Source organism: Cheilinus undulatus, linkage group 1 (assembly GCF_018320785.1).
Source record: "Cheilinus undulatus linkage group 1, ASM1832078v1, whole genome shotgun sequence".
In the NCBI taxonomy this organism is placed as follows: domain Eukaryota; kingdom Metazoa; phylum Chordata; class Actinopteri; order Labriformes; family Labridae; genus Cheilinus; species Cheilinus undulatus.
In genome coordinates this window covers 16888972-16910776 of record NC_054865.1, presented here as the reverse complement: position 1 = coordinate 16910776, position 21805 = coordinate 16888972, and the positions used below count along the sequence as shown (strand labels likewise).

The 21805-nt window shown below is 38.8% G+C and overlaps 1 protein-coding gene across 1 annotated transcript in view; it reads left to right on the top strand.

Annotated features, from left to right (window-relative positions):
* The first annotated feature begins 6119 nt into the window (after positions 1–6119).
* syt9a (synaptotagmin IXa) overlaps positions 6120–21805 on the top strand; it is a 46271-nt gene continuing 30585 nt past the window's right edge. The window contains exon 1 of the mRNA XM_041790732.1: positions 6120–6372. Coding sequence (XP_041646666.1) covers positions 6225–6372 — 148 coding nt within the window. The 5' untranslated portion in view covers positions 6120–6224. The remainder of the gene's footprint in view (positions 6373–21805) is intronic.

Below are 21805 nucleotides of genomic sequence, written 5' to 3'. Positions count from 1 at the left end.
TAGAGATGCCCAGTGTTGGAGAGCAGTCTGGTTGCAGACCTTAGATCTCAGACACCCTCTCTTGTAGACCGTTTCTGTTTCTGTGCCATAATTTGCTAGTATTTCCAGTACTAGATTTCAAAAATATATTCATCTTTATTCATAAACAAAATCTGGCAGTTACATTCCTGAAATAACTTCATAACTAACATTACAGACTAAGAAAGACATGTCATAGAGGTAGACTCATGTAGAGTGGCTCTCTTTATCTCTGTTAGCTGTAGCTAAAGCTAACAAAACTACACCATCTAGTTAGCATTAATACATAAGCCAGTGTAGCTAGGTAAGCTTATGCAACGTGAGCTTCAGCAAATGTAGCAAAAGCTAACATAGCTATTTAAGCTAAGGAAATAAAGCAGTTATGCTGTTCACATAGTTAACGTTAGCTTGGTTGGTTTAGATAACAATATGCATTGTGAGTTTTACTTTTTGCCAACCTCAAGGACTAGTTCTGTCATATGTGTAGCTTACACAGCTATTGGAGCTACGTAAGCAGGTTAGCAAGCATGTAGCATGTTGAATGCTTTCAAAATGAAAGAATGAACGTTAAGTTAGATAAGGGTTAGTACTAGGGTTAGGAGTCCTGAGGTTTGAAATCAAAGACCTGACCTGGGATTGTAAAATGTTTCATAGGAGCCTTGTAAACAGTCGGCTAACGGAAAACAAGCTTGTCCTGCATATAAACATTCTAAAGTAGCTTATGTAGCTTATATAATTGTGTTAACTGTGTGAGCTATGTAAATAAATGACCATCTTAGCTACTGTAGCTTAAGCTTACAAAGCTCATGGATACTGACAAAGCTAACATTAGCTACGTAAGATACATAACTGCATCATTTACATAGCTATGGAGCTATGTTAGCTTTAGCTACATCTGCTAAAGCTCAAGTTGCTAAGACTTGCCTACAACGGCTTGTGAAGTAACATTAACTACATTATCAGTTTTCAATGTGGTTATTACATGAATGCAACTGCTAGACATTTTTTAGTTGAATTTAAAAATAAATCTAAAACTAGAGATATGTTGTACTAGGAGTCTTAGATCTCTGGTCTACAGCCAGACTGTCTTGCAGTATTTGCATTGTGTCTGTATAAGTAAATGCTGTTTTTAACTATAACTTGGAACATGAAGGGTCGAAACATTTCATAGGATGAAATTTTAACACTACCCCTTATTTCCTGGTATGTTTCCTTAAACTAAAAAAAGTATTTCACACACTGAGCTTTTTAAACTGTTGACTGTATGTTCACCACCATACAGAGGTTGTTTGTGCTTCAGTGGCAATGGTTATCAACTGGTGGGTCACAAAGCTGTTTCCAGTGGCAAAAGGTTTATGATGTATGGATGTTCTGAGAGGAAGTATATCCATATATCTTATTTACCTATTTTTTGGTCTTTTGGTCCTCTTTTGTTTTGTCTCTACTTTCTACAGGTTTTCTAATTTAATGAGACAATTCTCCAAGGAAATTATGTAAAATTTTACTCTATAGTCTTTTAATCTTGTATCTTTTATAAAAACAACTGTTATTGTCTGTATTTAATTTTATGTAACTTGATGTTTTTCTTTTCTTTTCTTTGTTTGTTTTGCTAAAAGCCTTACTACAGACAGGTGATGGAAACTAGCTTTAGCTATAATCTTTATATGTGAAACATCACTTACTCATGGTTTGTCCGTAAAGTAAAGTTGTACTGTTTAATTTGCACTGTCCCTAACATGATTTAAAATAAAAGGAAATACAAGAGTTTTTGTGCAATCTTGGGAAAATGGGAGTAAAGTAAAATGCATGCTTTCATGTCCTCCTATATGACTTATATAATTGTTCTTCAAACACGTTTGTCCTCTCTCATTGTCCAATCACGGTTGAATACCGCTGGTCTATGGACACAGGCTCTTAGTGTATACAGCTGGTTCCTGAAGCTTGAAATTCCAAAAATAGCCCCATAAAAAATAGCTGTTAAAGACAGCCCATTTTAAAAAGAAGAGTTACACTGCATGTACTTTCCAGGAGAAGGCTGGGCTATTTTCAGTCCTGATGCTAAATGATTGCACTGCAGACACAGGCAAACTGTTCTATCAGAACTGTGGATCAGGCTGCAAGAATGTGAATCAACCTGGGAGTGGTTTCAGTCTTCTATCATCTGTTGCTTCTGTCAAAACGATGTGCAATAAAACATCCAGATCAGCCTCAAAGCTGGCATCCCACAGGTTTCAGTGGTTGAACCCCTATGTTTCTCACCCTGTACTCAGGATTTGGTGATGCCAGATTTGCTACAGAGTTCAGATGTGGATTACACTGTAACTGCCTTGTTCTGAAATTTGTGTATTTCATGATAGCACAACACTTCTGGTTTACCAAAGGCTGCTTCATGTTATTCATCAAACTTTTTAAATCCCTCCTTTTAAAACCACGACTAACAAAACACAGTGAAGACTGGATAGATTCATTGAGCACATTGATTGGTTGGTTTAGAAAAAAAAGCATCGATCCTCAGCCTACTGTTCCAGGGGTGATGTTTAGTGGCACTCTAGGTGCTTAAGATGTAGACATCAATGCACTGAGCGTTTGAGGCATTCTTCATGTTGGCTGTTAATGCTCCTGAGTTGTTGATCTGTTGCAATAACAGCTAGTAAACTGAAAAATACACCAGTCTACAAGCAAAAGAATAATAGTTAGAGATACACAAAGAGAGAGAGAGAGAGAGAGTTGTGATAGGAAAAGGATGTAGTTTACAATAAGAGAAGACACCCAGGAGAGAAAATGAAGATGAAAATAAAAATAAAGCTGGAGGTGGGGGAGGTGTAAAAAAAATGCTGGAGCATAATAATGGACGATGTGGAGGAGAGCGGCTGACAGAAAGAGAGGTGAGCAAAGTAAATGGGTGAAGAGTGCCTTTAATATTTTACAGTTGCCATGGACACCAAGGAAGCTGACTTACTGCTGTGTGAAGAGATTTTTTTGAATGGGAAACACATGCACAGGCACATGATTACCACACATTAGTGCCATCACAACCACCATCTCCTGCTTGTCTTTCCACTTACAAAATCCCCACCTCCTTAACCGCTCAGACACGGAAAATGCGTTTTCTACATGAATAGCATGCTAACCACATTCCCATGTTCTCTTGTGTGAAGATTATATCTTTGAGGAGGCCTGCTAGGCTCTCATTATCACAAGGTAGGCAAGAGCAACACACCATTTGCAAGACAGCAGAACAACAAGATAAACGAACACAAGGCACAGCTCATTAAAAGTTGTGTTTATCTTTGATAGAAGATGGCTGCTGGGCTCTTTGTTCTTGGTGGAACAAGCATAAAATTTGCCAACATACCCATTTATCTGTCATATTTTCATGGCCTTATCCCTTTCCCTCCAGTATTACCTTTTCTGTTTGTGCCTTTTGAAAACTACCAGTGCATGTGAAGGTACCTGAAGCCTTGATACCTTTGTAAAAAAGCATTTACATGAAGAAAGTCTATTCTGCAGTTCATTTTACTGGCTGCCTCTTTGATCTTGCTTTTCTTAGCAACCAAATAATCATTTTCTTCATATTCCTATAACAAAGGACCAATTTAAGGTGCCTATGAAAAGTATTCAACCCCTTGGGTGTTTTCACCCTTTTTATAATTTTATTATTCAATCTTGGCCAATGATATTTGAATTATTGACCAAAAGAATCTGTCAAAATAAAAACAGATTTCTGCAAAAATATGTAGGTTAAAATCAGTGACTGCATTAAATATTCACTCCCTGTGTCTGGAAGGTCCAGTCACTGGTTAATCAGTGTTCCTGGCAACCATTACACCATGAAGAGAAAATAACATTCCAAGAAACTCAGAGAGAAGGTTACTGAAAAGTATGAGTTAGGTAAAAGATAATTCCAAGGCACTGAACATCCCCCAGAGTTTATTTAAATGGGCGAGACTCTGCAAACAACAACTGTTGCCCAGGTTCTTTACTAGCCAAAGCTTTTTGGGAGAGTGGTGAAGAGAAAGGCTCTGTTGAAGAAAACTCCTTTTAAATCTCCACTAAAGCTGGCCGGTAGACATGTGGGAGACTCTGTGGTCAAGTGGAAGAAAGGTCTTTGATCTGATGAGAGCAAAATGGTGCTTTTGGGCTATCAGACAACACGCTATGTTTGGTGGACATCGAACACTGCATATCACCGCAAACACACCTACAGCATGGTGGTGGCAGCATCATGCTGTGGGGGTGCTTCTCAGCAGCTGGTCAAATGGATGTGGCAAAATGTAGGAATATCCTGGAGGATAATGACCTGAAGGATACAACAAAAGCTATGCAGTAATGGTTTAAATTATGTAGGGCTGTCAAAGGATTACATTTTTTAATCTCAATTAATTTCAGGGTTTCTGTAGTTAATCTTGATTAATCACACCCTTTTAAAATTCTACTCTTTTGGATCCTAACTGAAATATGGGGACGGTAAAAAGTTATACGTGTAATACCAGTTGGGAAGGTTCAAATGACTTTGAATTGTCCACTGAGCTGTCTGGGAATTTTCAATGGTGCAATGGTGGACTTATTTTACATCACTGTGGCTGCAGGGAGATGCTGACTCAGGCAAACCAAGGTGTGTCGAAGAAACAATGAAGTACGAGATTGAGATTTTAAAAAATAAGTGCACTGATTGTTGATTGTATTTAATCGTGATTAATGGGATTAATCTTGAAGACAACAAGGTGAATGTTCTGGAGTGACTGAGTCAAAGCCCGGAAATGGAGACAATTTATACTGAACATTAGATTTATAAAGTTAATAACAGGGGAATGCATGCAAGGAGGTGAATACTTTTTATAGCCACTGTATATCATAGAAGATATTACATTTCACTAATATACTAGCCTGACTCATACAGTAGCTCTATCTCTGGTGTGTGTCACCAACTGCTTTGTTTCACTTACGCAATCTGAAACTCTGTCAGGCTATTACTTTTACAGCTTAAATGTAATCATACGCATCCTGCAACCACCACATGGCCACTGCTTTATTACAGGGCTTGTCAATCTCTGAAATGAATGTGTAATTGACTGTGTGCCTGCAGAAAGACTACTTACTGATTGGCTGAGTTAATGCACAACAGGAACGGCAGCACAACAAAGCCCACTCACTGAAGTATTGGCATTGATTGTCCCCTGAGAAATATCTGAAACTGTTCATTATAATTATGCCCTGAGTTCTTCACAAACGATTAGGAACAATAAAAGTAAAGACAGGGAGATAAATAAGCACCCTTACACTCCTTCTCTCTGGGCATGCGCGGCGTTAATTTCTCATTAGTCAGCGTGTGGCAAGACAAATCATGGATGTCACTGCAGATGGATACATAGCGGTGGATATCCCTGCAGGAACACGACGTGAAATGCTCACTGTTTTATTCTACTCCCAAGAAGTATCAGGACAAACATGGCGCTGCTTTAAAGGTTTATTCACGTGAATAAACTTCAGTTGGAGCATTGTGTCGGAGGCGTGTGGGTGATATATGGCCCTTTTCTGAAAAATTAAGCAATTTCAGAATCAAAAAAAAAAAAAAAAAGAGAGACAAGGCATGTTCTTCTCTGATTGGCTACATGCAAGCACATGAGGCCACACCACGTTCATGGGAGCTGATAATTGATCGGCGTTTGCTACAGGTAGTATTGCTCCTTCAATCAGCTATGTCCCCTATTGCTCCTACTTTAACTTCCTTTATTTCTAATTCCTTGAAGAATATGTTGGAATTTCGACAATAGAGGACTGTTTGGACCGAAAGATTCACTGTAGAGTCCGGCTCTGAAGCGCGCACACATTTCAGCACCTCGGACAGCGCACGGCGCCGCAGTGGCGATGCGCGGATTCAACCGGTGGCTTCCGACCAGTGAAGCAGTATAAAGGGGGACCTTTCTATAAAGGTGACATAAAAACCTTGCTTTTCCCACATGTTGATGGCGTGACTTTCCTTCTGGATCACTTCCACTCGTGTTCTTATTTTTTTCGATCCTTCCAACACGGGGCGCTTTGGTCGATTCTATCGTGAGGGTAGGCGTGTCGCTGGATGCGTGGTCGTCTCCAGAAGCAGTGCCGAGCAGCGTGGACTAGGTGACAGTCAGGCAGGCGGAGTGGTGTGGTTCGCTGGTGCTGGTAGTGCCTAAGAGACCGTTCATTTCTAAGGATGCTGGTGGGAAATGCCTGGAGACAGAGATGACGAGATTTGTCAAAAGGCACTTGAACTCCTGTCGGATCTTTGTTCGAAGGGGGAAGTGCAGAACGAACACTGCCTGGATTTTATCTACTATTTCAGAGACCTCGCCAGACCACGCTATTCAGATTCAGGTGAGGCACGCTTGATTGAATGGTTGATTATATATGATTGCACTGAAGTGAATGCGCATGTGACTTTATTCGACATTCTGGACTAAACTCAGAAGGAGGTTCAGGTGATTGTTGAAAGTGCTTTCACAACCAAAGTGTTTCATTTGGGTTTCAGTCTGCACCATTTAATTGGCTCTAACCATCCTGAGCTTGTGAAGTATCTGACAGAGAAATTGCGCATGAATGGCTGCAGCCTTCTCTCTCTGAGAGCCTGAGTCAGGGTTTAAAATTTCAAGCCTTTCTGCCAATTTACATCCACGTGAAGCTGAAATTATTCACGATTTATTCATACATGTGCAGAGATGCCGACAGTGATGTCGTGCAGTCAGTGTGACACATCGTGTAAAAGTGGGTGTACAGGCTGCTCTGCCTGAATGAGTTGCGCTCATACCTGCGCTCGCCGGTCGTGTTTGACTTGCAGAGCCCCATCCTACTTCTTCGAAAGTTTACCTCAGATTTATTTCTTCGTTTAACGCCTGCAGGGAAACATTTTCTTAATGGCTGATCCCAACTTTGGATTTAAAAGATGTAACAAAGAGCCTTTAAAAAATCGAAGCCTTCTTTTAATCACACGTGAAGCATTAATGTGACCACACAGTCACGTTTCATCATTACCAACACCTAAGCATCACTATGGCATGTGTGTTAATGTGTGTGTGCAGAGAAAGTGTACCACTTCTTCACATACCTGCACCATCCATGATGTTTCCATGGCTTTGCATTCTTATTTATCATTCTGCACCACATGAGAGCCATTTACAGATCCACTCTCCTTTCTTCCACTCCCACTCCCTTCAACCTTTCCCTCCTTATTTCCTCCTTATTTCCTCAATTCCCTAATCTCCCAGTGCTCTCCTCTCCCCCTCATTCATCATAGACCCATCCTGTCTTGTCTGACAGTTAAAGTAGTAGAATGGCAATAGCTGCTGCTGTAGTGGAGGTGGCCACCAGGATGTTTCGCCTAGGTTTAATTTCAGTTACATGATGACAGCAGTCACAATAGAGTCACAAAGGAAGTCGGTGAGAAAGATCTAAGGTCCTGGACCATTAGGGTGTGGTTTTCAAGTCATTTAAAGATGATTTAAACAGGTTTAGCTTTCAATTACAGCTGATAATACAGAGATAATAGAGGGGCCAACTAAAAAATAGGGATTGTAGTTGTAGAGATTGTAGAGAAATTTCTAATTTGGAGTCCTGACCCCTCTTAGGGGCCGGAGGCTTTAACTGCTCTGAGGTTGTCCATGAAAACAGACTTACTGGATAGTTTATATAAGGATCTTTTGGTAAGACCAGCCTTTGACGGCCCGTTCTGTTGTAATTTTATCATAGCAAACGATTACAATTGATGTTAATGCAAGAGCCATAGAAAAAAATCCTTGGAATAGATAATCAATAAATCTCCCTTCCTTATATAATGATCATCTCATGTACCTTATATACCTTCCTTCATTCACATTTACAGTATGGGTTAGACATTTTGGTGGATTGTTTCCCAGTCACATGACTTTAAGTGACCATACCACTCTCATGTCCATTATATTAAATACAATAAAGGTGTAGTTTTTCCTTTCCCAGCAGACAGACTGGAAACTAGTGAAGCTTTCTGGCTCTGCCCAGGGTGTGAAAATGACAGAAACTTGGTTTAACCCTTTATAGCGCACTCATTGAAATACTTGGAAATTCAAAATTAAAGCCCAAGAATATTATTGCTGGGCATCCTAATACTTTTTTTGGTTAGTTTTGTAACTTACGTGCATTTTTTAAATTATTACAGTGAAAATTAAAGTAATCAAAAGTGTATGGTTCCTTGCCCATTTATGAAAAAAATCCATAAAGCGTATGCATAATAAACTGTTAATAATGAAAAATAAACACATGAAAAGTCTAATGATTTACTCGAACATTATAAAGTTATTTAAATACAAAATATTAATTTACTCCTTTTAGAGGCAAGACATGACTGGCTTCAGAATACTGTATAAGTAATAGTGGTACCAGCAGTTTATATTTCCATCAGGGGACCTATAATAATCATAAATATCTAATAACCAAATTAGTTGTAGCAGTGATGAGTCCCATTATAAAAAATAAAAACTCTTCAATACCATTTAAATGTAATAAAACTATTCAACTGTTGTAAAACTGACAAATCACATAGATTTCATTATTTATACAATTTATTTTTCCTTATAATCCCACCTGAAAAAGTATGTAACATCACAAATATTAAATATCTATAAAAATTTAAGCAGAAATAAGACTCACAAGGCAAATGAGGCTCACAGTAAAATATCAAAACTGATATAAACAAAACAAGTATAATAAAACTGTTATAAGGTTATTAAACTGACCAAAAATCACTCATATTTTATGATCTGTCCCTTCAAAATTGTATTAAATTAGTAAAATATATTACTGTTTACTATCACTGCCTAATGTTTTACAAACCTGTGTCCACATCCAACTACACAACAGAGTACTGTTATCCTACTTTAAAAAAGTAAAGATAGCATCCTTGGTATGGTTGCTACATGACTTGACCATTCATGTTTTAGTACAAACAACATTTTACACCCCTAACAGGCTTATGTCCAAATATGGTTCCTCCATTTTTTTATGGCAAAATCGCGGTAATTGATAGAAAGCCAGACAAAGCCTATTTAACACTACTATTCACTACTATAATGTGTCATCCACTTACCATGGTTAGTCATGATTTTAGGGCCATTGCTTTGGGACCAAAAGAGATGTAAAACTGCATTTTTGGAGTTCTGAAGGAAACAGGAAATTTGAGACTCTCTGGGCCACTGCTGATTGGTCAGATGGTGTGATCTCACTTTGCATGACTTTGACTGATCTCCGCTGATTGGCTGAGGAAAATCATTCTGATTCTACTGCATTACAAATCTGGATGGAGGCCACAAAGGAAGTCTACTGAAGTGGCTATACATGGTTCCTTCACCCATAAAGGGTTAAAGGGATGCAAAGTGTTGGGCAGCATCATTACAAGACTTTTAACGGTCTGCTTGTAAACCTGGTGACAAGACCCCATGAAATTACTGCTCCTATGCTGCATGCATGCAGAGTCCATGTAATAGCAAGTAAAGCTCATGTGAGGAGTCTGAGAACACTGACATTGTCATGGAGTTTCTATATGAGTGTCTGTATTTCTATATGAGTTGCAAAAGCCAGCAAGGCCATCAGTGAAAAGGTCTGTTATGAGGGATGGGGATTTTCCACAACAATATTAACAGTGGGTTAAATAATTGTGCAGTAAAAGAAAGCAGGAGGAGATGTTCTGTCTTTAAAATAAGATGCACACATGTACAAGACAAGGGCAGCAGGGAGTCAGAATTAACTTCTACAACAGAACAGTCACGTAAGAGCAGAGTCAGATCTGAACCATAACAGCGGGGAGCAAATTTTCTGAAGTCTACTATACCCAAGTCAGAGCTAAATATCATGAAACTACCTCAGAACAAAGAAAGATATCTGCCTTATGAAAATAAAGTTGACTTTCTCTGAGTAGGAAGGCCTAAATTTGAAACACTGGTATGTTGACGCTGTGTAGTACTTTTTAGCCTCACAGCCACTATTTGGTTTAGACAGAGACAACTTAGCAAGGCCACCCACAAGAGGAGGACGCTTTCTGGGGCCCAGAGATTCCATGAAGTTTGGCATGGTTCATCTTAAATAATATCCAAGATTATTTACACAGAACACCAAAAATTTAATATTAAAGCAACAGAAATGCACATATTTTCTTTATTCCTTAAAAATGTACTGTTTCTAAACTTAACCCCGAATGTTCAATAAGACTTTGTACAGCCATAACAGGACCTGAACAAAAGTTGAGATACTAGGGGGGAAGGGCATGAAAAGTAGAAGAAAGTACTTTTGGTCTGTTGGTTTCTGGGTATGAACATCAGGCATGAGCTTTTATCTGTGCTCAGAGATAGTTTGTTTTTGCCCTGAAGCAGGTGTCAGTTGTACCTGATCCACTGTTCATTGGTCTTTATCAACATGATCAGATAGAAAAATATTAGAGTTGTCAGCAAAGAAGATGAAAATTGTTCTACTTGAGACCAAAATATAATAGATATATAATAAATATATAAATATAAATCATTTATATATATAAAAAATAAAGGTCTCAAAATTGACCCTTGGGGTACACCACTAAAGATCGTCCTGTAATCAGATGATGTTTTGGTCCAAGACACATATTGGTTAAGTGTGTCAAGTGTCTATGACAAATCTAGAAATACCCCAAGGTTAGTTTCCTCATTGTCAACGGTTGTAGTGTCAAAGAATTGTGTGAGGGCCAGTGAAGTTGACCCTAGTAATGACATGTTAGCAAACCTTTATCAGGTGGCTTCAACGTTGATCTGAGCCTGGCTTTCGAGGCAAATTCAAGCCAGGAGGGTAGCACTATGCATTTTAGTGATGCCTTATAGTGGACTTTTGCCGATATTTGAAATGCCAATATTTACAAGTTAATTTCGACTGCTACTGATACAGATACTTACATGTTGTTCAGACCTCAAACTTCTGTCAAGACACTTTAAAAATTTAAGAATGAGGCTGAACAAAGAAAACACTTTAGCTGATGTAGGTCCAGTGGTCCTGGCTAAAACTCCACTAACTTGTGCGTAAAAAGTGTCTGTTATTTTCATATCTGCCTTTAAAGATAACATGCCCATAATGTTGTGCATCCGAAATGCTTTGATCAGGTCCAAGAGCTAATTGAGTTTATAAGATGCCAAGTAATTTAAGTGGGTGGGCCTGCAACCAAGGCATTTCTTATGAGAGTAGGAGTTGAAGTAGGTAGATACTTCTTTTACCTCTTCCTAAACAGATTTTCTTCCTGTTTCTCTTGTTGTGATCTGATTATTTTAAATGGATTTCACAGCTTAATGCACTATGAACCTGTAGTAATAGAACACAGCAGGCCCAATCAGAACCATCAGATTATCTCATCTCTGTTGATAACAGAAAAAATAATAACTTTCTAATTAACAAATGAATTCCTTCTCCACAGAAACATAAAATCAAAGCAATAATAACATCTCAGAGGTAGAGGCTCCAGATATTGCTTTTTCAGCGCTTGCTTGCCTCCTACACTATTCCACCTTTAAAGGTCCTGTGCTCTAAAATTGGTTCACTCTCTTTGTTGTGATGCAGTCTCTGAATCTTCCAGATGTCTATAGATTATTTCTGACAGGCACTCGGGCGGTCTGCCAAGCCAACTGTGGGCTCAGCGTCCTCAGATGGCAAGTCCCTCACTATCTCCGCATTATTCTCCCAAATCACACATCCTCTGGTGTTCACAGAATCTCAGAGCACAGAGAGGACAGTTTGTCTGAGTTCCTGTGTGTGAGGTCTTCTGACAGCGCCCACACACAGAGCCTGGCCTGCATTAGGCAGCGTGCTGGATTTGGGAGAGAGGTTGCAAAATGCTGAATAATTTTTGTCAAACTCTTAATGTCAGACACCATCACCCTCTGTAGTTCGGGCATTTGTGATTGCAGCACGAAACTGTCAAAAGATGAGAGCCAATCTGAAAACATATGAGTTAATCAACCACCCAAACCAAACCTGACTTGCAAACTGTCAACTTCATGGATTTTACCAGAACAACTGGGACCAAGATGCTGATGCGACTGCTGAGAGCAGCTATTGGGGAGTGCACTAACAAGCCTGTTGTCCACAGTAATAGAGGATTTGGGCTAAATTAACCAAAACAAATTGTTCCAAACAATGCTCTTGAGCATTACTTGCCAACAGGTGCATTTAATCAGCACAACACAGTCCATGCATGAATTACAGGTCTGTTAGCTGCTTAGCCCTGCAGTGTTAGTTGCTTATTCACATGATTCTCAGTGTTTGCAAACTGAGTTTTCACTCAGATTGTTTTGAATTTTACAAGATACTTGAAGCAGACGAACTGGACTTGGTCATTTGGGGAAGGTTGGTTTAAGGTACCTTCTCTCTATGCTTAAATGTAGTGTGTTCACCAAATAAAATGTGGAAAGGATTAATGATCCTGCCTACATTTAGGCAGCAGGATCACTCAGTGTAAACATGAAACTACTGGCTGCTTTAGTTCTTTAAGCTCTAAGGTTGTAGAGCTAACAAGTCACCAGATGATGCAAAGCTTACCAGCTCATAAAACGTGATGTTTTTTCACTTTTATTGATTTTATACATTAGTTAAGATCAACATATTTTGACTTTTTTTGCACAAAAAACCTCTTTAATATCAAAATGAAAACAGATTTCTACAAATTAATGTCCATTAGATAAGATATGTAATGTAAAATATGTGACTGCATAAATATTCAACCCCTTCAAGTCCCTATTTAGTAGATGCACTTCTGACTACAGTCACAGCACTGAGTATGCATGGATAGGTGTCGATCAGGCTTGCACATCTGCAGTTCTACTCCATTCCTCTTTGCAAAACTGCTCAAGCTCTGTCAGGTTGCAACGGGCTCAGGAATGAACAGCCTGTTTAAAGTCAAGCCACAAATTCTCTACTGGATTGAGGTCTGGGCTTTGATTCGGCCACTGCAGAACATTCACCTTGTTGTCTTTAAATCATCTCTGTGTGCTTCTGGTCATTGTCTTGCTGGAGAATAAATCTTCTCCCACACTGTAGTTCTCTTGCAGACTGAATAAGATTGTCCTCAAAGATTTTCCTATATTTTGCTGCATATATTTTACCCTCTACCTTTACAAGCCTTCCAGGGCAGGCTGCTGAGAAGCAATCCCACACAATGATACTGCCACCACCGTGCAGCAGGTGTGTTTGTGCTGGAGCCTATCCCAGCTGTCATCATCATTGAGCATATCCCTGCGCCATGCAGCCCACTCAGGTGATCCCCATTTAACTAATTGTGAGACTGCTAGCACCAGTTGGCTGGACCTCTGTTGAATTAGCTCTGTCACTTTAAGGGGGTGAATATTTAGGCAGTCACTTATTTTATTTCCCATATTTGTATTTAATTGACAAAAATGTGTAGAAATCTGTTTTCCATTGACAATAAAGAGAGCTGTAATTGTATTTTGGGGTCATGAAAGCCAAATTTAATTGACCATGATTGATTCATAAAATCGGTTAAAGGGTAAAACATCCAAGGGGGGATGAATACTGTTTATTGGCACTGTACGTGAGTTACATGTTGAAACAAGCCATCTTTTACTTAGATCCTACTGAAGAAAATATCTCTTAGACATATGGTGTCGATAATAGATTTCACATATGTTTACCTGCATTAGATTATTCTGGTGGCATTTCTCATAAAATCATAGCACTGAAAGGCAAAAAAACAAACAAAAAACAAACAAACAAACAAACAAAAAAAAACATGACTCTGCAAAATGGTAGTTACACAGGAAGCAATGATTAGTGTCTCTCAACTGAAATAGCACATTTGACTCATTCCTGTGATTAACGTAATTATTCTGATTATACACTAATTAGCTTTCTGTGAAATAATTCTTTCTCTCAAAAATCCATATTAAATCTTCATTAGCAATGACAGATGGACTCATAATCCCTTTGATTTATTACTGGAGGCAACTAATAGCCTGTTGCACAGTCAGCACATAAGCCTGTATCACTGCGCTCGCACCCAGCCAATAATAGATATGGCATCAAGAGCAGATTGATGCCAGACACACTATGCAGGAGCCTAATATCAATCAATATGAATCAGCACTACATGGAGTTCATAAGTGTAGTGTGAGACAATGGAGGAGAAAAGGTGACATTTGCATTGGACCAAAAAGTTTCAATGCATTCAACCAACAACATGCCATATTAAAGGACATGGCTGGTGGATGAACCATGTATAAACTGTCAACTGGACAGGTTTCTTTGCCAATTAAAAAAAGGAAGGACCTTTACATGTTATATCTGTCCAACCAGCTTCAAACATTCCCCTTTATTCTAGCACATACATATTTATAGCCCCCATAAATGAGGTACGACCTCAGCCCCTTGAGTCAATGATAAAGGCCTGTGTCCATGGACAATGCTTTTTTTTTTTTTTTTTCTTTTTTTTGCACTGGCAGCACCCACAACCTCTGTTTCAGTGCTTTTCACTAGCACTTTTTTTTTTTTTTTTTTTTTTTTTGCAAGGCTAGGAAAGTTTACCCGGATGTTAACTAAGCACAGAAAGTAAGGAAATTTGTGTTTGGTGGATTATGTCTCTGTTGTAACAATGCTTCTTGGCAATACATGTTAATACCCTTGGAAAGCCTGTTTATTTCCCTTTTAAATGGGGCCACATTTGTAAGGAACATGCATTTGTGGGATGAGCAGTAGAGCTCAGTATGTGGGTTGTGCCTATGAAAAATTTGCCAAATCTTTTCTGCCAATGCCAAACTGCTTTTTAAATGCTAAATTCTGGAGGTAGTCTCCAATAAAACCCTGCTCTGTGGGGTCAGGGGTTGTCATCTTGGAGGAGTTCAGTCCCAGACTGTGGAGATATGGCATTGCCACTGGTTACAGAATCTCATCCTGATATGTCTCTGCATTGAAATTGCCTCCAATGATGACAAGCTTTGTTTTTCGTGTGAGGGAGATGGGGTCCCACACCAAAAGATGTTACTCAATCGGTGTAGCAATCAGCATTCTCCACACTTTGACGTAAGATCCAGCTGTCGTAGTCAGACTCAGGACTCATCACTGAGTATAACATTCCTCCACATGTATAGGTTCTAGTGCACGTGCTGCAAACACCAGCACAAATGAGTCTGACAGTGACAGGCAGTCGTGACAGGCCTCCTGGCAGCCCTATGAGACTGGGGATGGGCTATGTGAAGTCTGCTCTGGATTATCCAGGCCAGACCTATTCAATTAGTGGCCCGGGGGCCACATGCGGCCCAGAACCAACCCCAATGTGGCCCAGCCTGTTGTCATGCCAGAAATGCAGAGGGTAACCTGTTTCACATGTTTTCAGAAATTCCCAGTATTTCGGACCTTGAATGCAACAGTCAGCATAGCCTAGCAACAGTCTACCTACACACTGCGATGGTTTGAAGCATGGCTAGTAATGCTGACAGAAGTAGCCCCCAAAAAAACGAGTATAAAACATATCCTTTTCAACTGTAGCTACAACTGTGCAAATTCAGTTTTTATGCACTTTAAGATATGCCTGGGTAAAATGTCACCAAAATTATTATTTCGGAATTTCATTTTATTTTTTCATTCTATCTATTTTATCTTTATTCAAGTGAAAAAACATTTCTACTAATTCAGGTTATGTTCAAATACAGCACAGTTGTTGTGTTTTTATGCTCTTTTTGATGTGCTTTTGTCATGTTGCCAAATTTAAAAGGGAGACTGAATAAAATGTGCATATTTTTCATCAAAATGATCTGTATTGGTTCAAAATTTGACACTACCATCTGCTTACTTGACACCCAACATGTGTGGCCCAGCTACATTTCTTGATTTTGAAATTTGGCCCAGTTGAATTTGTAATTGAATAGCCCTGATCTAGACAGAGGGCCATATCAACCTGCAAACCTTGGCTACAAATCTGTAGAAGAAAACCTACGGTTCCTAAGTGCTTTCACTTCTGCAGCCTGTCTCTGTCATCCCCCATTACATGAAACTTAGCCTTCAGTTTGGAGATGGTACAAGGACTCACTAATGCTGCAACACAGTTTTGCAGAACACAAGCTTGAAATTGTCATATCGCTTGGGCCCCATGTGGATCAGTCAAAAGTGGTGTACTGATTCTGGGAGCAGACACATGCTGACCACTGTAGCAGGGCCCATGCTTACAGGTGCTGGCAATCAGATGCACCTGTCAGCTCATGGAGTTATCAGAAGTTCAAAAAAGAGTCAATAGTTAAAGCAAAATAAGCTGTTTGACATTGGCAGAGAGGATTTGGCAAGTTTTTCATGGGTGCAACCCACATACTCAGCTCTGCTGCTCAAGCCACGAATGCATGCTCCTTACAGGCATTGTTCGAACAGAGAAATAATCTACCAAACACAAATTTCCTAACCTTTTGTGCTAAGTTTTGGATGAGACAGAAAAGTCTCATCATCATCAGCTGTATCATTAGTCCCATCTGTTCTAAAATTTGATTGGCCAATGAAGGAGAAGTGACATTAAGAGAGGTACTGTTCTAGTTGATCTACTTTAACAGGACATTGTAAAACTGACAGTATTAGCAATATCTGACAGACAGATTGATGCAAATGCTCACCTCTGTGCTAACCATGGGAATCAGTGGAGTTTTACAAAAACAGTGATAAGGTCTCTCTGTGGTACTGTAGAGACATGGCAGTGCAAGATGGTGGAGTCTGTGGAAGGGGACCCTTCATATGTATGGATAAAGAAAATAAAATGTTTCTTATATTCACTTATAACAAGAAACATTTGGGGGGGGGGGGATATTCATTCATCCATGTGAATCTATGTGTGGTTGTAGCATAGCTCTATTTGTTTTGGGAAAAGTGTTGGTTGTTTTGATCATTCCTTCTGCTTACATTGGCTGTCTTGTCATTGGTATTGTGTCATCCTCCTCCATAGATGTATTGCATTTTTGAGACAAAGCTAATATGTTGCTGAGTTGGCCAAATCAAGTGGCTTTTGTCTTTTTTTAGAACAATATGCCGTCTCTGTGTTGGTATCCCTCGGCTACAGCTCAGTGAGGAAACACTGACAAACACTGTCCATAATATTTTGGAAGGGACCCATTTAATTTGTCTGACTCAGACTGCTCAAGCCTCATGTTGGCTTTGGCTGAACTCAAAACACTTTTTTGTGAGGCCAGTTTGAAGAGGAGGGATGATTACAGTCATCTTCCTCTGAACATGTGAGTTAAAGAAGACTGGAAAAAATTCTAGACCTCTCCAAAAAAGAGGGAGAAATTGGTGAGAAAATAAAGAGGGAGAAAAATAATTGCGTTATGCATGAGAACTCAAACAAATGTGGTAAAAATGTACTCTTTGCTTTTGATGGTAGAATGCAGGGATGGTTTTGTGAGTTATTTCAGATACAGAACAATAATTTCAATGCTTCTTTTCACTTTACAGTGCAGTCATTGTCTTTTTTTCTTGGTTTTATCTAACCCTCAGGAGCCTGTGTGTGAAAGGTTCTTTTCAGGTTTACATTTGATTAACATGCAGAGGACAGCATATGGCTCACATGTAGGTAACAGCTTTTCATGTTGTGAACTGAATGGGTTTTGCTGTTTGCATGTTGGGAGATTACATTTCTCTTAAAAGCCGTGTAAGAGGGATATCAAGCAGAATGTATATGCTTTTAGGAATAAGACAGTGTCACAAAAATAATTACAGTGAATTACATGAAAAAACTAGAACTATGAGGGGATAAATTCAGAAACACAAGGGAAATAAATAACACAAGAAAGACAGGAAACTACCAGAAACTACAAACTAAAGATGACAAAGTATCAGCTCATGACACATAGAAGTACAGTTGAAGTTTTGTTCATTTAATAGACTGTGTATTTTAAAATCAGAGCACTTCTTGCTCTTGTTTAATTGTACTGAACTGAAGCTAGTGCTGACAAATAGAGTTGGTGAAATCCTTGGGAGTCGAGACATGCACAAAAGACAGCTGGTATGTCAAACCACAAAACTGATGTTGCACACAAAAGCATACGTTTGATTTTGACTTACAGATAAAACATTAAAGATCCTTCAGGTTTGTACTGTCAACACCCAAGGTTATAGAAACTTCTCAGACTGTAGTGTTTGCTTTGGATCATGACATTACATTGTTTTGCTTGGTTTTTATATAACTGAGCTGATTAAAACAAAACTACTCAAAATTAATACATGAACACAGGATCTTTTTAAGGATGTAGGGTTTATTTATGTATTTATTCTTTAATTTTATTCAGTCTCCTCTAGTTTGCCCAAAAAAGGGGAGAAACCCAGGCCCTCCAAACACAAAAATAGTAGGAAAAAAAAGAGGAACTTTAGAAAGCCTTTATTGTAATTGCCAGATCATTTTTAAAAAAGCAAACATGTTTCGACCAGATCAGTCTAACATTAGCCCTGATGAAGACCAATCTTGTCGAAACGTGTTGGCTTTTTAAAAAAAATGATTTGGCCATTACAATAAAGGCTTATTAAAGTATTTACTTTCTTCATTTTTTACCATTTTACTCCTTTGGAGTGCCTGGGTTTCTCCCCTTATTTTTTGGACATTTCTTTACCCCTGTTCTCCAAGAGCACCCAACATTGGTTTATTACTGAAGCACCACAGACACACTGAGCAGCCAGTCAACCCCACTCCTTCGTTATCTCCTCTAGTTTGTGCTCTGGTTTTTATTCTGGTATTGTTATTTTTCTGAATAAAATCATTCAGTATGTGTTTGGTAACTGTCAAAGCTTAAGTATTTTACTTATTCATGATATTGCAGTGATTGAAATGAATCTTTTTCCTGTCCAGGATTTTGATTGTCTTTTTTATGAGAGTGCTGTTGGGTTTTATCGTACTTGCTGTTGTACGTGACAAAAACAAAACATTGTATGAGAGAAAATCATTGCGAGCATATCAGCTTTAGCTGACTGTATGGTGAGAAAAAGTCTTATATGAGGGAAATTTAAGAAATTGAACTTTATAACATTTGACATTTTCTAAACATGGTCTTTAAAGTCAAGTTTGCATTTGAAATTACACCAAGATATTTCTATTTTTCCACCACATTAAGTCTCTCTCCACTGTAAAGGACACATGGTGTCCTGGTTTAGGACCTGCACTGTGGCAAGTCTGCGGGGGAAAATCTGAATGCTGTACTGGCTTCTAGCTGTTGCTCCGTCTATTTTATACATAGTTTGTGTTTTGTTTTTAGCTGCCTACATATATGTATTAAAGGTTAAGAGTTTCTAACCCTCAATATACACAGGGTCTGTGTCCACAGTGTCCTTGCTATGGTATCTCCACACTCTGCACCCATGTGTGCCTTCCTGATCAGGCCGTTGCTTTTTTCAGCTGGGTGTGAGCTGGTGGTGGGGTCTGCTGAAAGTAGACTTGGCGCGTATCCGGGTAAAGTGGAGTAGTGCTCCTGGCACTCACCAGAGACCCACCAGTGTGTACTGTGGATACCCAAAGACTGACTAGAGAGGGAGCTTCTGCTCCAGAGTGCTTGACATGGATGGACTGTGTGGAGAAATGGCATGACAGTGACGCTGAAGTTAAGGCTTTTTTGATTTAAGATTTTTTTGGGGGCTTTTCTCTCCCAACTTTATATGATAGGACAGCTGAAGAGAGACGGGAGAGAAAGCAGGTGAAGAATTGCACCAAACATGTGCTGAGAATGGCAGTTGATCCCACAACTGTGCACTGAGGACTTCAGCCTCAGTAAATCTGTGTCTGCTCTAACAACTGAGCTAAAATAGCAGCCAAATTTAAGGCTTTTAATTGGATTTTAAAAATTGGATTTAAACATGTCCTAAGTAAAAGTGACAAGTGCAACTAAGTTGTTTTTAGTTTTAGGAGATGTACTTCTCCTTATTTTCTGCAAGTTCACACAATCATTTTGACACTGGTAACAACTTTCCTAAGTCAAAAATCTCTAAATGAGACTTTTCTGTGCATTTCACACACCAGGACCTCTCTTTGATTCTAAATAGGTCAGCTGGGATTTATTTCATTGGACTTTTGTGTGATTTTATTCATTTGGTGAAGATAAGTAGGATTTAGTAAAAGGTTCAGCAAGCTAATTAACCCTAAACACAAAAAAGGCCCTCCTTTAAATCATGCATGCTTGTTATGGAAAAAAGGAAAGGTTTTCATCTTGGTGCATTACTACAAGCTGGAATTATAAAGTGACGTGTTGAAAATAGTAAAAGATATATAATCTATTATTTGTACTCATCAGAAGTTTAAATGCTTGTATTAAGTGTTCCTTTAGGTTGCATGAAATTGTCTGACTCGTATGAAGTATTAAAAATGAACCTTAACACAGTTGTGTGGCTAAATCTTTTACAATTATTATTTAAAAAGAAAAAAGAAAAATATACTCACCCACTTATTGAGAACAGAGATGATTCAGAAAGCCCTTGATGAATCTGTTGGTTCACACCTCACCTCCCTTTCCATGGCGACTCACACACCCTGTGCTGGTGTAAACAAATGCACTGCAGGAATATTCAGTGTCATGTTTTTTAAACCATAAACTCTTACCTGACAGACTAAGGTCTGGTGGGATAATCCAATAAAATATGTATACTCCCACGACCAGTGCTTCTGCTCTCGCCCACATGTGCATTAACATAAATGTATGTTTTGGGAGATAGATGCGGCTAGATTTTGCTCTAATGTGACTATTCTACTACTACAGAAGACTCAAAGGAGCCAGCTGGGTTTTAGAATGTGAATATATAAAAGCAAATATCAAACAGTGGTGTTCTCTTTGCAAAATAAAGAGCTTCAGTTTACTTTTATGCACTTTGTGTAATTACTGCTGCTGCTCTACTCCTGAAAAGCTAAAAGCAAACTCAGGCCTTCTGAAAGAGCTGAAGTTGAATCAGATTTTTTTCTGCATTTTTTATTTTCACACAGCAAAATATTTTTTGTTAATATCAAAAATCAACATAATTTCAATTATTTTATTAACAAATCAGGAAGGAAATAGGTCTACACATGTTTTCGTACCAAAAGGCCTTTGTATAAAGTGTCACATTTTTCACTAGTTTCCCAGGTCAAAAGAAAACTGACCAAGTGCAGCCATTTGTGCGTGTCTTTATTCAGAAATACAGCCCTATGTTCATTCGGCTTTTATTTACTTGAAATGTTTTGGGTTGGAAAGTCTATTGTGTCTCCTTAGGCTGTAGTCTTATTATAAACTCCACAGCAGCTTTCCTGAGTGGTTGGGGCCTCCTTTCAGTCCTGAGTGGTGGTGCAGAATAATGGCATTGGTGTGAACAAAGAGCTAAAAACAACAAACCCAATGGAAGTTTGGCTTTACCTCTTTAGAAAGTCAGTGCTCAAGGATATACAATTTCTTGTTTGAATATTTTTGATATCTGCTATAGAGTTTTCACAAGATGTGTTATGTCCCCAGTCAAAAGGGCTGCCAGTCCTCAAGAATTTTGGCCATTTTGAACAACTACTAGAGATTTGCTTTAGATAAGCAAATAACCTGTATTTAACAGCAATAGAATATATATATAAAAAACAGCAACACTGTGATACAGCTTCATGTCTGCACAAAAACAAGACTTGAGACACATTTTTATTTCAGAACCTGACACAAGACCGAGACAGCAGAAACTGAGCCTGATGGTAAACCAGAGTAATTGTTATCCTATTATTACAGCCTGCTTGGCACATATTACTCATTACCAGACTCTGGAAATGACAGAGACATTCTTTGATTTGTCTTCATGCCAG